Source organism: Sinohyriopsis cumingii, chromosome 3 (genome assembly GCF_028554795.1).
Source record: "Sinohyriopsis cumingii isolate HCF-2022 chromosome 3, ASM2855479v2, whole genome shotgun sequence".
Lineage (NCBI taxonomy): Eukaryota > Metazoa > Mollusca > Bivalvia > Unionida > Unionidae > Sinohyriopsis > Sinohyriopsis cumingii.
In genome coordinates this window covers 143,360,572-143,373,047 of record NC_142963.1, presented here as the reverse complement: position 1 = coordinate 143,373,047, position 12,476 = coordinate 143,360,572, and the positions used below count along the sequence as shown (strand labels likewise).

At 33.1% G+C, this 12,476-nt stretch overlaps 1 protein-coding gene across 1 annotated transcript in view; it reads left to right on the top strand.

Moving 5' to 3' along the window:
* The window catches only part of LOC149804006 (N-fatty-acyl-amino acid synthase/hydrolase PM20D1.2-like), a 36,178-nt gene that overhangs the window by 5,531 nt on the left and 18,171 nt on the right, over positions 1-12,476 (top strand). Inside the window, exons 2-5 of the mRNA XM_089953872.1 lie at positions 3,423-3,655; positions 6,812-6,898; positions 8,101-8,237; positions 11,335-11,454. Of these exons, the coding sequence (XP_089809998.1) occupies positions 3,423-3,655; positions 6,812-6,898; positions 8,101-8,237; positions 11,335-11,454 (577 nt within the window). The remainder of the gene's footprint in view (positions 1-3,422; positions 3,656-6,811; positions 6,899-8,100; positions 8,238-11,334; positions 11,455-12,476) is intronic.

The window sequence follows — 12,476 nt, the reverse complement described above, 5'->3', positions numbered from 1 at the left end:
TTTTATTTCACAAGTATGCTTCTTGTTTTTCAGTTCTTATGGGTTTATTTTAAATTTGTTTATTTTGTTTTAATTTCATATTTTGGCAGCGATAGACTTTTATACTGAAACAATTTTGGATCAAATCAAACATTCGGAAACATTATGGAAACAATAAACAAAAATCTTAAAACTTATGTAATTTCTCAAGTCCACTAAATATTTGCTCGTTTGTTTAGAAGTGTGTTTTATGTTTACTGGCCCTCTCTGATGAATATCTTGCCCGGGTATTGGCATCCCACTCAAAGTTTCCCCGCCTTTGATATGAGGACTGTAGTTAGAAAACTGTAGGCTTCAGTATCAAAATTTCTTATTTATATAAATAGGCTCTCTAATGTAAGCATGATCTCTTTCACAGTATTAGCTATAGTGTAAGCGTAATCACGCCACTTTAGCTACATCTTTTAGATTGCAACCTATACAACACATTGGAATTTGTCTACTTTAAAGTACTCACCATTTAATTATCAGGGTGGGGTTGAGGTTGTGATTTTCTTTTGAGCCGAAATAATTTATTTTCCTTTATCTCAAAATGATTAATAATTTTTTTTATTTTTCCAAATAATATAAATCGGTATAACTTGGTACTTGCTTGCTATAAGTCAGAGTAAGATATTTTTGTTGTTGTCAGATATTGACTGACGGAAATTAAACAAAATAGTGTCAGACCCAGAACGTTGAATTATTGGTCCCTGCTATAATTATATCATCGTAGGTATCGCGGTAGGTTCCAAAATACCGCACTACGCAAGTTTTCTTCGCACTCAGTTTTTGTATGTATGTATGTATGTATGTATGTATGTATGTATGGTGGGTGGGTGTTTTACGGCACAGTAGTGGATATGTGGTGCCAACTGGGGGTAAATTTCAAACATATAAACTTGAAGAATTGAATTAAAACATTCGGGAGATATAACCTTCTAAATCAATGTAAACGAATGTAAACATAAAGCACAAAAAGATAAAATATAAAACGTAAATATGTTACAGTTGTGTAATATGTATATAAATAAGATAAAAGTAACATGCAAACTTCTTAAAACATCTGGTAGGACATAGGTAGTAAGTAATAAGAACCTATTGTCGATTAAAAGTTTTATGTAGGTAAGTCATTTATTATAAAATATAAAAGAAAAGAACGAGGCAGGCAATTTACATGCTGAAGTCGATATCGCAAATTTTACAAAATTCTTGAGCAGCCTTTTAGTTTGTAGTTTGGTTTGTAGACTAAGGGAGGCAATTCAATTTAAAGTTGACCTCTGTCTTGCCATGTTTCTCTCCCATGTACTACGCGTGCAAACGCCGTGGCAAAAACAACACGTTTGTTACGGCATTCGTGTGTAAACGTTTTGGAATGGTTTAGTTACGTTCTTCTTCTTTTTCTTTTAATTTAAGTAGACCTGATTTTGATTTTAAAATTAGTTATATATTGTCGTGTCCTTTACGAAATATATACCTACATGTACTCACTTATGGAATAATTTTCGTCAGTTTTACAAACTGATAATTATGTAAATTTCGTCTGTATCAGTTTTTTTGGTTTTGTATTTTTTTTTTAAATCAATTTCATTGGTATTTAAGTGCATAAAATGGGAAGGGAGCCCTAATTTTAGGAAGCACGAAATCCACGAAAATTTGTACCTGCAAAACCATTTAATTCACAGTGCTTGCTAGGGAATAATATAGGTATATTCAATTTCAGATGTAAAAAAAAATATGGTGTGTACAAAAATTGGACACAGTTATATTTTTTCTTCTTCTACTATAATATTTATAAACTGGGACTTGGATTACCCCTGGTGACTGCATCACTAAATAATTTTTTCATACCACTAGGTTTTCCAGCCATTTGACTCTGTACACAGAAGAATCTGATGTCAACAAACTGCATCTTTATTTATTTACTTAGAAAGAGTAATGAACTGTTGTAAAAGATATTAAAAAATGAACTGATGCTACATCATGGGCCATGAAGGGAAACTTAGGAATACACTGTAAAATAATGGGGAAAAATTAGATAAAAGTGAAATCTTGAGTTGACTGAAAACTTGCTGATCAGTGGTGTAAATTTTTGTAAACCACTCTGCTACATTTGTGACTGTAATAGAAGAAGAAAACTTGTTTATACCAGTGTTTAAAAATTAAATAAAATATTACTTTTATTTAAATGTGTATTACTAGTCCCAGGCCTGGGGTATAATAGAGGACATAAACCTTTGAGTTTATCTTCATGGAAACGTGAAGTCAGATACAAGAGAAAAAAAAGAAAAAAATCTAGTAATATTCACCAGTTGCTGTGGAGACTGCAACTGAAAAAAAATGCCTTATCCATTAATCACATTAGCACACATACACCAACTTAAAGTATTAGAAAACTTTAGCTACCTAAAGGTTTTTGTTTAAAAGAAAATTTGATTCTTTTTAATCATCACTTTCTTCTTAATCTATATCAAACCTTTAAATGGAAGTCATTGCAAATTAATTATCAGTTTTGTGGATATAAATTTAATGAATATCTTGCATGTAAGCTGGGCCCACTTTGTACCAATTCAATGCTGAGAGAAACAATATGATAATGTTTGAAAGGATGAGTAGATGACAATGAAGGCTTCTTGGGGTCAAAGTTTGTCTTTGGTAATATTGTTTTTTGGGTGGGGTGGGGTTGGAGATGGTTTTGACAACGCTTTTCAACACATTATTGGCTACATCTATCAAGCTGATACAATGGGAGGTAAGTGCCTTCCACAAGGACTACTTGAGGTCAGCGGATCAGTCTGACATGAGCGGTATCAAACCTTCAACTCTTGGATTACAATGCTGATCTTCAGTTATTTGTAGTTTGGTAATATAAATTCCTCCATGCAACCTGAACTTCATTCTCATTAATTAAGGGAAGGGTAATTATATTTTATTATGTTTCAAAAGGACAACTTTATGACAAAAGAGGTTTGAATCCTGAATGCTGGTTTGGCTAGGTGTTAGGGAGAGTTAAATAGCAGGAATGTTTTTGATTGGTTCCATCTCTAGTTATTTTTTCATCCGCTCACTCTCTTTCCATCCCAGACTTTATCCAGGTGCACAGACACAATGATGGATGGATTGACAGTCAGACAGGTGGATGGACATGGCCTGTTAAAATATATCTATAAAAGTGCAGATACTGAAGATAATGGAATACATAGCAAAGTTTTAAAAATATGTTATTGTATTTCTTCCATGAACAGCCTAGTGGGCATGACCTTCTAAATAAAATAAAAGTAGTGTGTGACCCTCTCAGTAATAATGTAATACTAGTTCTTTACTGGAATAAGAGCAAAATAATGAAATAACTGTATCTTGTACAATTTTCTGAAATTTAAAGTATTTTTAATTTTTTTCTTCAGGCTATCCAACAATTCATTCATCACCATTGGTTGAGCATGAGGTGGTTGGCAATTACAGTTTGCTCTACTCCATCAAGGGAAGTAACTCTGCTCTCCAACCTTACATATTAATGGCCCATCTAGATGTAGTTCCAGCTGACCCTGATAAATGGGAAGCACCACCATTTGAAGGAGAGATTAGAAATGGCTTCATCTATGGTAGAGGAACTATTGACTTCAAGCAAGGAGTGATTGTAAGAGTTCCAATTCTTTTTCACTTGGGAATGAAATTTTTAAAATTCTTTTTCGTCAGGTAACTCGTAACATCATTGCAGACAAAAACGTTTTGTCTTTTGCTTGGAATAATGTTTTTTATATGAAAATCTGACCCCAAAATATGAAATTCAAAGTACATTAATAATGTTTTATTAAAAATTCAAACAAATAAGGAGATATAATTTTTTTAATACTTTTCATTGTAGATACATTTAACCAGAATCTGGTAGCACAATGAATGAGTGCAAATAGGACTGATGAATGAGTGCAAATAGGACTGATGAATGAGTGCAAATAGGACTGATGAATAAGTGCAAATAGGACTGATGAATGAGTGCAAATAGGACTGATGAATGAGTGCAAATAGGACTGATGAATAAGTGCAAATAGGACTGATGAATAAGTGCAAACAGGACTGATGAATAAGTGCAAATAGGACTGATGAATGAGTGCAAATAGGACTGATGAATGAGTGCAAATAGGACTGATGAATAAGTGCAAATAGGACTGATGAATAAGTGCAAATAGGACTGATGAATAAGTGCAAATAGGACTGATGAATAAGTGCAAATAGGACTGATGAATAAGTGCAAATAGGACTGATGAATAAGTGCAAATAGGACTGATGAATAAGTGCAAATAGGACTGATGAATTAATGCAAACAGGACTGATGAATAAGTGCAAGCAGGACTGATGGTGGTGTTTTATTGGCATGTGCCATTATCACTATTATCATTTGTAATTTTATTTGAACAAAATTTTATAATGGTAGAAGACAATCATGAATGAAATATTTCATTATGTTTCTGTGTTTATTTATTAAAATATTTCCCTGTGGTCAATGTTTACCATCGATTCAGAGACAAACTTTCATGACATTCAAATTTACAAAACTTACTCTCAAGGTCTGCCATGTCTATTGCATTAAAAATGGTGCCTACGACGTTCAACTTTAGCAGCTAAGTTATGCTTCATTAAATATGTTGCCTACAACGTTCAATTTTAGCAACTAAGTTATGCTTCATTAAATATGTTGCCTACGATGTTCAACTTTAGCAACTAAGTTATGCTTCATTAAATATGTTGCATACGACGCTCAACTTTATCAGCTAAGTTTAGCTTTATTAAATATGTTGCCTACAATGTTCAACTTTAGCAACTAAGTTTATCTTCATTAAATATGGTGCCTACAATGTTCAACTTTAGCAACTAAGTTATACTGCATTAAATATGGGGCCTACAATGTTCAACTTTAACAACTAAGTTTAGCTTCATTAAATATGTTGCATACGATGTTCAACTTTAGCAGCTAAGTTTATCTTCATTAAATATGTTGCATACAATGCTCAACTTTAGCAACTAAGTTATACTTCATTAAAGGTGAATGTTAACTGAATATGAGCAGTGTGTGAAATTGCCACCAGCTCAACTGTCCAATTCCAGCTAATTTCATGGTGGACTGAGGCAAAAAATGAGTAGCCAGTTCATCTTGCCAGCTAGCTTTTAGGCATATTAAATAAATTTAATGTACAAATTATATATTTTTAAGCTATTTAAACAGATATTAAAAAACACATGAAAAAGTAATAGTTGTGAATTGTTTCGTATGGCCATTTGTGAATCTGGGTGATATGAGAAGGTAAATAACTAGCATTTGATCTATGTACACTAGATGCTTGTTATTCCAAATAAAGACTCTTCTGTGTCTGTGTTATGTCTGATGGCACATGCTACTTCCGGTTCCCAACATCAACATGTGGAGGTATTTGATCCCTGGAAGCCAAAAGAGGCTAAAATACGAAGTCAGTTAAAAAAGAACTGTTCAAAAGGAATTTGATGCTGTCAAATGAAAACAATAGTTGGGTTACATGATTTACTTGGAATATGGAAACAGGATGCATGCCAGGACTAAGACAATACAGCTATAGCTTCTTTCGTCAGCATCGCAAATGATATCCAAGACTAGCTTAGTGAGGTTTCACATAAGCCTCTCCTAATATAGCTAAATTTACCAAATTTTGTTTCATGCACGAATGGTTTCAACACCATTTGTATCAACATACAGTGCAACATTACATGTTTGATATATCTTGAAAAAGAGTGTACATGTAATCAACTATGTTACCCCTTGAGCTATGGAAGAGTTCATCTGTGATACAGAACAAAGCAGTTATGGGAGCTGTCACATGCCACAGGTAAACAAACATGGTCCTCTCATTAGACAAATTATATCACAAATAAACAATAAGTAAAAATGTAATTTTTTTCAAGAAAACTAGAAGATACTAATGATGCTTTAATTAGGTAATTACACTCGTCTACACTTTAATTAGGTAATTACACTTGTCTACACTTAAATTAGGTAATTACACTCGTCTACACTTGAAGATACTGAATTCAAAATGAAGTGAGCAACAGACATGAACTCAGCTAAAAGAACAGTAATTTATCAGCTGCTGATGTAGACACATTTGATCCAGTTGCCGCAATCCACTCCTGAAACTCGTCTTTCTGCAGACCTATTTTTTTTCATGAGCAGTGTATGTTGGATACCACAGATACATATTTGGAAGCTGGGTTTAGTTTTGATACTGTCATTGATGAAAGTCACTGGATCCTGATTTTTATTCAGACTCTCAATGCCGACTGTTAGATCCTGATATCCAGCCTCGAAATGAGTCATTGCCTGTGTCAATAGATTGTGACCATGTTATACACACAATTTAATAAAATATATTACAGTTGATATAAATATGATGTAAATATCTTATCTTGCTTTTTTACTTTATCTTCCATATTTCATTATATAAATAACTTTACTAAGGGCTGATATCCATCTGAATTTTCCATTTAATCATTGACTATGTGGTCTTCTTGTATGATAAAAAATAGGACAGGACCATTAGTATATTCAGATTCCTGTTCCTGTGGGCTTGTGGGATTTCATACACTGATATTAGTGTGTCTGTGTGTATGTGTGTGTGTATATATATATATATATATATATATATATATATATATATATATATATATATATATATATATAATACTAACATAATTTTTGGGAATATTGGAGGTCATGGAATACTAACTTTTATGTACAAATAGTTTTGTTCCTTTTTTTTCTTTCTAGGGAATATTAGAAGCCATGGAGTACTTACTTGCTAGTGGACACAAACCAGTGCGTGGATTTTTTGTGGCATTTGGCCATGATGAAGAGGTAAAAGTGACTGTATGGCAGAGTTGTCTGCTAGTCAGCTTTCTGCATGAATTACATATGCAGTGATGAGCTTGTAATCCACTGTACATACTTGTGTGTAATTCAAGTCTAACTGCAAACTACATAGACCCAGATTAGACATTGCACAATGTGCACTCATATCTGGGTCTTTGCAGTTAGGAATAATGTGCACTTGTATCTGGGTCTATGCAGTTTGTTAAGAATAATCAATAGATGAGACAAGTACATTTGTTTTGTAAAACAATGGAAACTGATACCCATGAAAGTTAAGGAATCTACTGTATGTCAGATTTACAGTATGTCATATTAACAACATGTCAGATTTACAGTATGTCAGATTAACAGCATGTCATATTTACAGTATGTCAGATTATGTTAGATTAACAGCATGTCAGATTTACAGTATGTCAGATTAACAGCATGTCTGATTTACAGTATGTCAGATTAACAGCATGTCATATTTACAGTATGTCAGATTAACAGTATATCAGATTTACAGTATGTCAGATTAACAGTATGTGATATTAACAGCATGTCAGATTTACAATATGTCAGATTAACAGCATGTCATATTTACAGTATGTCAGATTAACAGCATGTCATATTTACAGTATGTCAATTAACAGCATGTCTGATTTACAGTATGTCAGATTAACAGCATGTCAGATTTTCAGTACGTCAGATTAACAGTATGTCAGATTTACAGTATGTCAGATTAACATTATGTCAAGTTTACAGAATGTCAGATTTAGAATATATCAGATTAACAGAATTTTGGTTTTCAGTCATTCATGGCATATTTCAGATTCCAATTAGGCAGCATATCCTGTCGGAGTTCTAGTTCAGCTGCTCATTTACATATTTTATGCAAGCAGATTGACTAAATATGCATAAATAAATTTTAAAATGCATTTAAATGATGCAAAACAATTTAATTGCAAGCAAAGCCTATGTTTTATTAGGGCACATTATATCAGTATAAATTGTACTGTAGATTTGGATGTTTGATTCACCTTTGAAATTATAGTACTTGATCACAGGGAGAACTTTATAGAAAATACTATACTAATGAATAAGTGGGTTGAGGTCACATTGAAATATCTGTCAATTTACATAGCAAGAGATGATGGAGGCTAATTCCAGTTAATAAATATTGATTTACAGTTGGATACCCATTACAGGTCAGTGGCCAGGATGGAGCCAGGGCTATTGGTGATCTTCTGATGGAACGAGGGGTACATGATATAGAATTTATACTGGATGAGGGACTGACCATAGTGAATAATGTTATTCCAGGGATTGACAAGCCCGTAGCTATGTAAGCCATACATTTCTTTCATCACATTTATTGATTGTTTTGTAAATCAGGAATCATAGAGCTTACAGAACTCATGCTATAATTTGTATGACTTTTGGGACTTTAAATGATGTTTACCACATAATATCTTAGGACTTTCTTGAGGACTTTAACATGTGAATCACATATGTTTTAGCAAGAATAATACTTTTATGAATTTGGTGAACTAACTAATTTTTAGTGATTCGGGTCATCAACAGAACAGCATATGTGATGACCTATTGTCCATCATCTACCATCCATCATTTGTCATCTGTCCATTAGCACAAGTTTTTGTTGCTTCCTCCTCCTAAATTATCAGGAGTATTGTGATGAAACTGTTCACACACTTTTATACCAAAGTCTTGCTGGTCCTGAATGAAAATAGTGCAACATGGACATCCAATGTGGCCACAGTAGTTGCCATCTTGAAAATAGTGCAGCATGGACATCCAACATGGCCACAGTGGTTGCCATCTTGAAATAGTGCAACATGGACATCCAATATGGCCACAGTGGTTGCCATCTTGAAAAATTAGAACTCCTCTTGAGCAGATGGTCATATTTTAAATGGAGTCTTGTCGTTTGGTCTTGAACTGAAATAGTTCCCACCTGACATATCAAATGGTCACCACAGTGGCCCTCTTTAAATCCTTGTTATTACAACTCCCCCAAAATGGACAGTTATATAAAAATGGGTTTTTCACCACAAGATGTTTTGTGATGTCTCATTGGCCCTAAATGAAAATTGTGCCAATCTGAGAGCCAGCATGGCCAATATGGCAGCCATTATGAAAATATTATGGCTACTCCTCCTTAACAGGTGGTCATATTGATATGGGGTTTTCAGAAAAGGCTTCATATGATGTCTAGTTGGTTCTAACTGAAAACAAAGCATGTAACCTTGGTAATATAATAGTAGCCATGATGGCATCAGATTGGGATGCTAGTAATTAGCAGATCACCTTGTAGATATTGCTTTTAAACAATTCCAGCAATTACCAGACAAATTAGTGTTGCTTTAAAAATAGCCAATAGTTAGCAGATGGACTTAAGGTGTTGTTTTCAAAATAAAATGCCAGCAGTTAGCAAATGGACATACAGGTGTTGAATTATGAATATGCCAGCAATTGGCAAATGGACATTTTGCTGTTGGTTTTATTTTAAAAAAATACCAGCAATTAGCAGATGGACTTACAGGTGTTACTTCTAAAAAAATGCCATCAATTAGCAGATGGACTTATAGGTGTTACTTTAAAAAATATGCCAGTAGTAAGCAGATGAACTTGTGTGCGTTGCTTCACAAAAATGCCAGTTAGCAGATGGACTTACATGTGTTGCTTTTTTTATAAAAATGCCAGCAATTAGCAGATGGACTTACACATGTTGCTTTTTTTAAAAAATTGCCAGCAATTAGAATATGGACTTATAAGTACTGCTTGATTGATATTTGTTTAGGATTTTACTGGAAAATCCCTTAGTGTTTGCAGTATTAGATTTTTTTGTACATTTGTTTTGATAATGCCATAAATTGAATTAAAGCAGTTACGTTCAAATTTGTGTTCATACTATGCATAGTATGCAGGTGTACATTACTCTTCTTCAGGTAATGTAAAAGTAGCACATAAAATGTATGTTTTTGTCCATCAGTTATTTGATAAAATTGTAAGTCTTTTATATATTCAAATGAAAGACTTACTCGGATGAAATGACACTTAAAAAGTTTGATTGACCATGAAGAGAATTACCATAATTTACCAGTAAATACATAAAGAAAGAGAACTTTATTGTCATTAGGTATACTGGCCCTGTCACATGCATGTACACAACAGTTACAAATGCCATTAGTCCTACTGGCCCTGGAGCAGACATATACAGAACAATTACAGATTCCATGATGATAGCTCAATGGATAAAACCAGTCAATGAATAAAAAATATTCAAAAGTAAAATTTTCCTTAGATGTCTTTCAACTTTAATTTCTTATCAGTCAATCTTTTATTCATATATCTTAAAGATTAGTTGTGTTATTTTGATAGAAAATTAAAAAAGAAAAAAATCCACCATAACAGAATGAAATATTTTCTCAATTACCAAAGGATAATTTGTCTCCCCACATTTGGTACAAGTTTTTGAAAAGTCAGTACATGTAATTGTTATTCTTGAGCAAATACAACAAAAACATTTTAAGAAAACCCGAAGCTTCTCGGTCATTCTGGCTTTAAACAGATGTGCCATTAACTTGGCACAAGAATTTAGTGGACTTGCTGCAGATTGATTTGGTGTTAGATCGTTTTCTCCAAAATTTAAGACCACAGCTCCTTCATTGCTGAGATACATTTCAAGAAACTTTTCTCTCTTCAGCACCTTACAGACCACATCACTTTGATATTCTGTGATCAAACATTTGTGTAAACTTTGCTCAAATCACTATACAATCGCAACATGTTAATTACCATTTTAAATGAAAAGATCTCATTCCTTTACAATCCAGACAATCACAACATGTTAATTACCACTTTAAATGAAAAGATCTCATTCCTTTACAATCCAGACAATCACAACATGTTAATTACCACTTTAAATGAAAAGATCTCATTCCTTTACAATCCAGACAATCGCAACATGTTAATTTTCACTTTAAATGAAAAGATTTCATTCCTTTACAATCCAGACAATCGCAACATGTTAATTACCACTTTAAATGAAAAGATCTCATTCCTTTACAATCCTCTGGCCATTACAAATTTAATTCATGGACAGGTAATTTGATAATTATGTAAACTATGTTGATTTGTTATATATAAAGAGTCAATAATATCATTAGAGTCTATCATTGATTTTAGAAATCATTAGTTTTAATAATAATCTACTTTCAAGGTAAATGGTTGCTTTTGCAGAATCAACTTTCTTTATGTGCTGATTGGCTTGCACTTTAAAAATGTACTGGAGAAACCCCAATTATCTTTAGGGGGGATGAAGTTAGCATAAATATATTGCAGTATGAACTTGTTAACACCTTTGTGGATTACTGAGAAGCTTCCAAGAATAAAAAAATTATTTTTTATTGATGTAACAGGATTGGGAGTTCAGAGAAGGGACAGGTATATCTGGAGCTGATAGTGAACGGGACCCCTAGTCATTCCTCAATGCCAGAACCTGAGTCACCCATTGGAATTCTTGCTAATGCTGTGGCCAAGTGAGTGAATAACACTAAAAGAAGTAAATTAACATCATTGTTTTACCTGTAACAACTTAAATCTAGGAGATTTTGTGTGGAAATTCCACTTTTGAGTCACATGTATTTTTTACTCAGCTCCACTTTTGAGTCACCTGTATTCTTTACTCAATTCCATTTTTGAGTCACATGTAATATTTACACATTATTTCAGTATCATGTAACCAATTCACAGGTATGGGTATGTGTATAGCTGAGATATCAAACTTTTTTCGAGTTGTAAGTTGTGGGACACCTTTTAAATCATTAGAAAATTACAGGTCGGAAACTGCACTCCAACTGACATTTTATTTTAATAATAATAAACTCTATAATCCACTGCATCATCATCTCGTCAACACAACCCTTCACCGGCACACATACAATCCATTCTTTCCTTGCATGAATATATTTTTAGCTATCTCATGCCATGAAAAATTATTGTTAGAGGCAACAAGCTCCTGAAGCAGAAACTGCAAGGACTAAAGTCAAATTTTTAAAAAAATCTGCACCAGTTGTGCTAATTCTCACACTTTTAATCCCCGTCTTATCATCAGTCTGTCCAATAATAAGATCAAAGTAGAATTTCATCCATGTTAATGATCATATTGTCATCTTCTCTTCTTGCCTTCACAAATTCATCGAATGATTTTATTTTCTCCAAATCTTTCAATTTATTTTAAAAAATTCCTGTGAATACCAGTGAAAAGGAACCAAAGTTAGCTTCCATATCTCAGCTGATATGTATATTTAAAAAAATATATAATTAAAAAAAATAGGCAACTTAAAAGAATCCAAAGTCGGCTTCTGAGGTCAGCTTGCATCGTAGTAAAATAACCTTTGTATTGATATCCTTTGATAAAAAACTTGGCTTAAAAGTATCCAAAGTTGGCTTTTGAGGTCAGCTTGCTTTGTAATAAAAATAACCTTTGTGTTTGATATCCTGTCGGTAAGTTCAAACAATGAGTTTTAGCACAGTCATTTACATTTATTCAACACCTGGG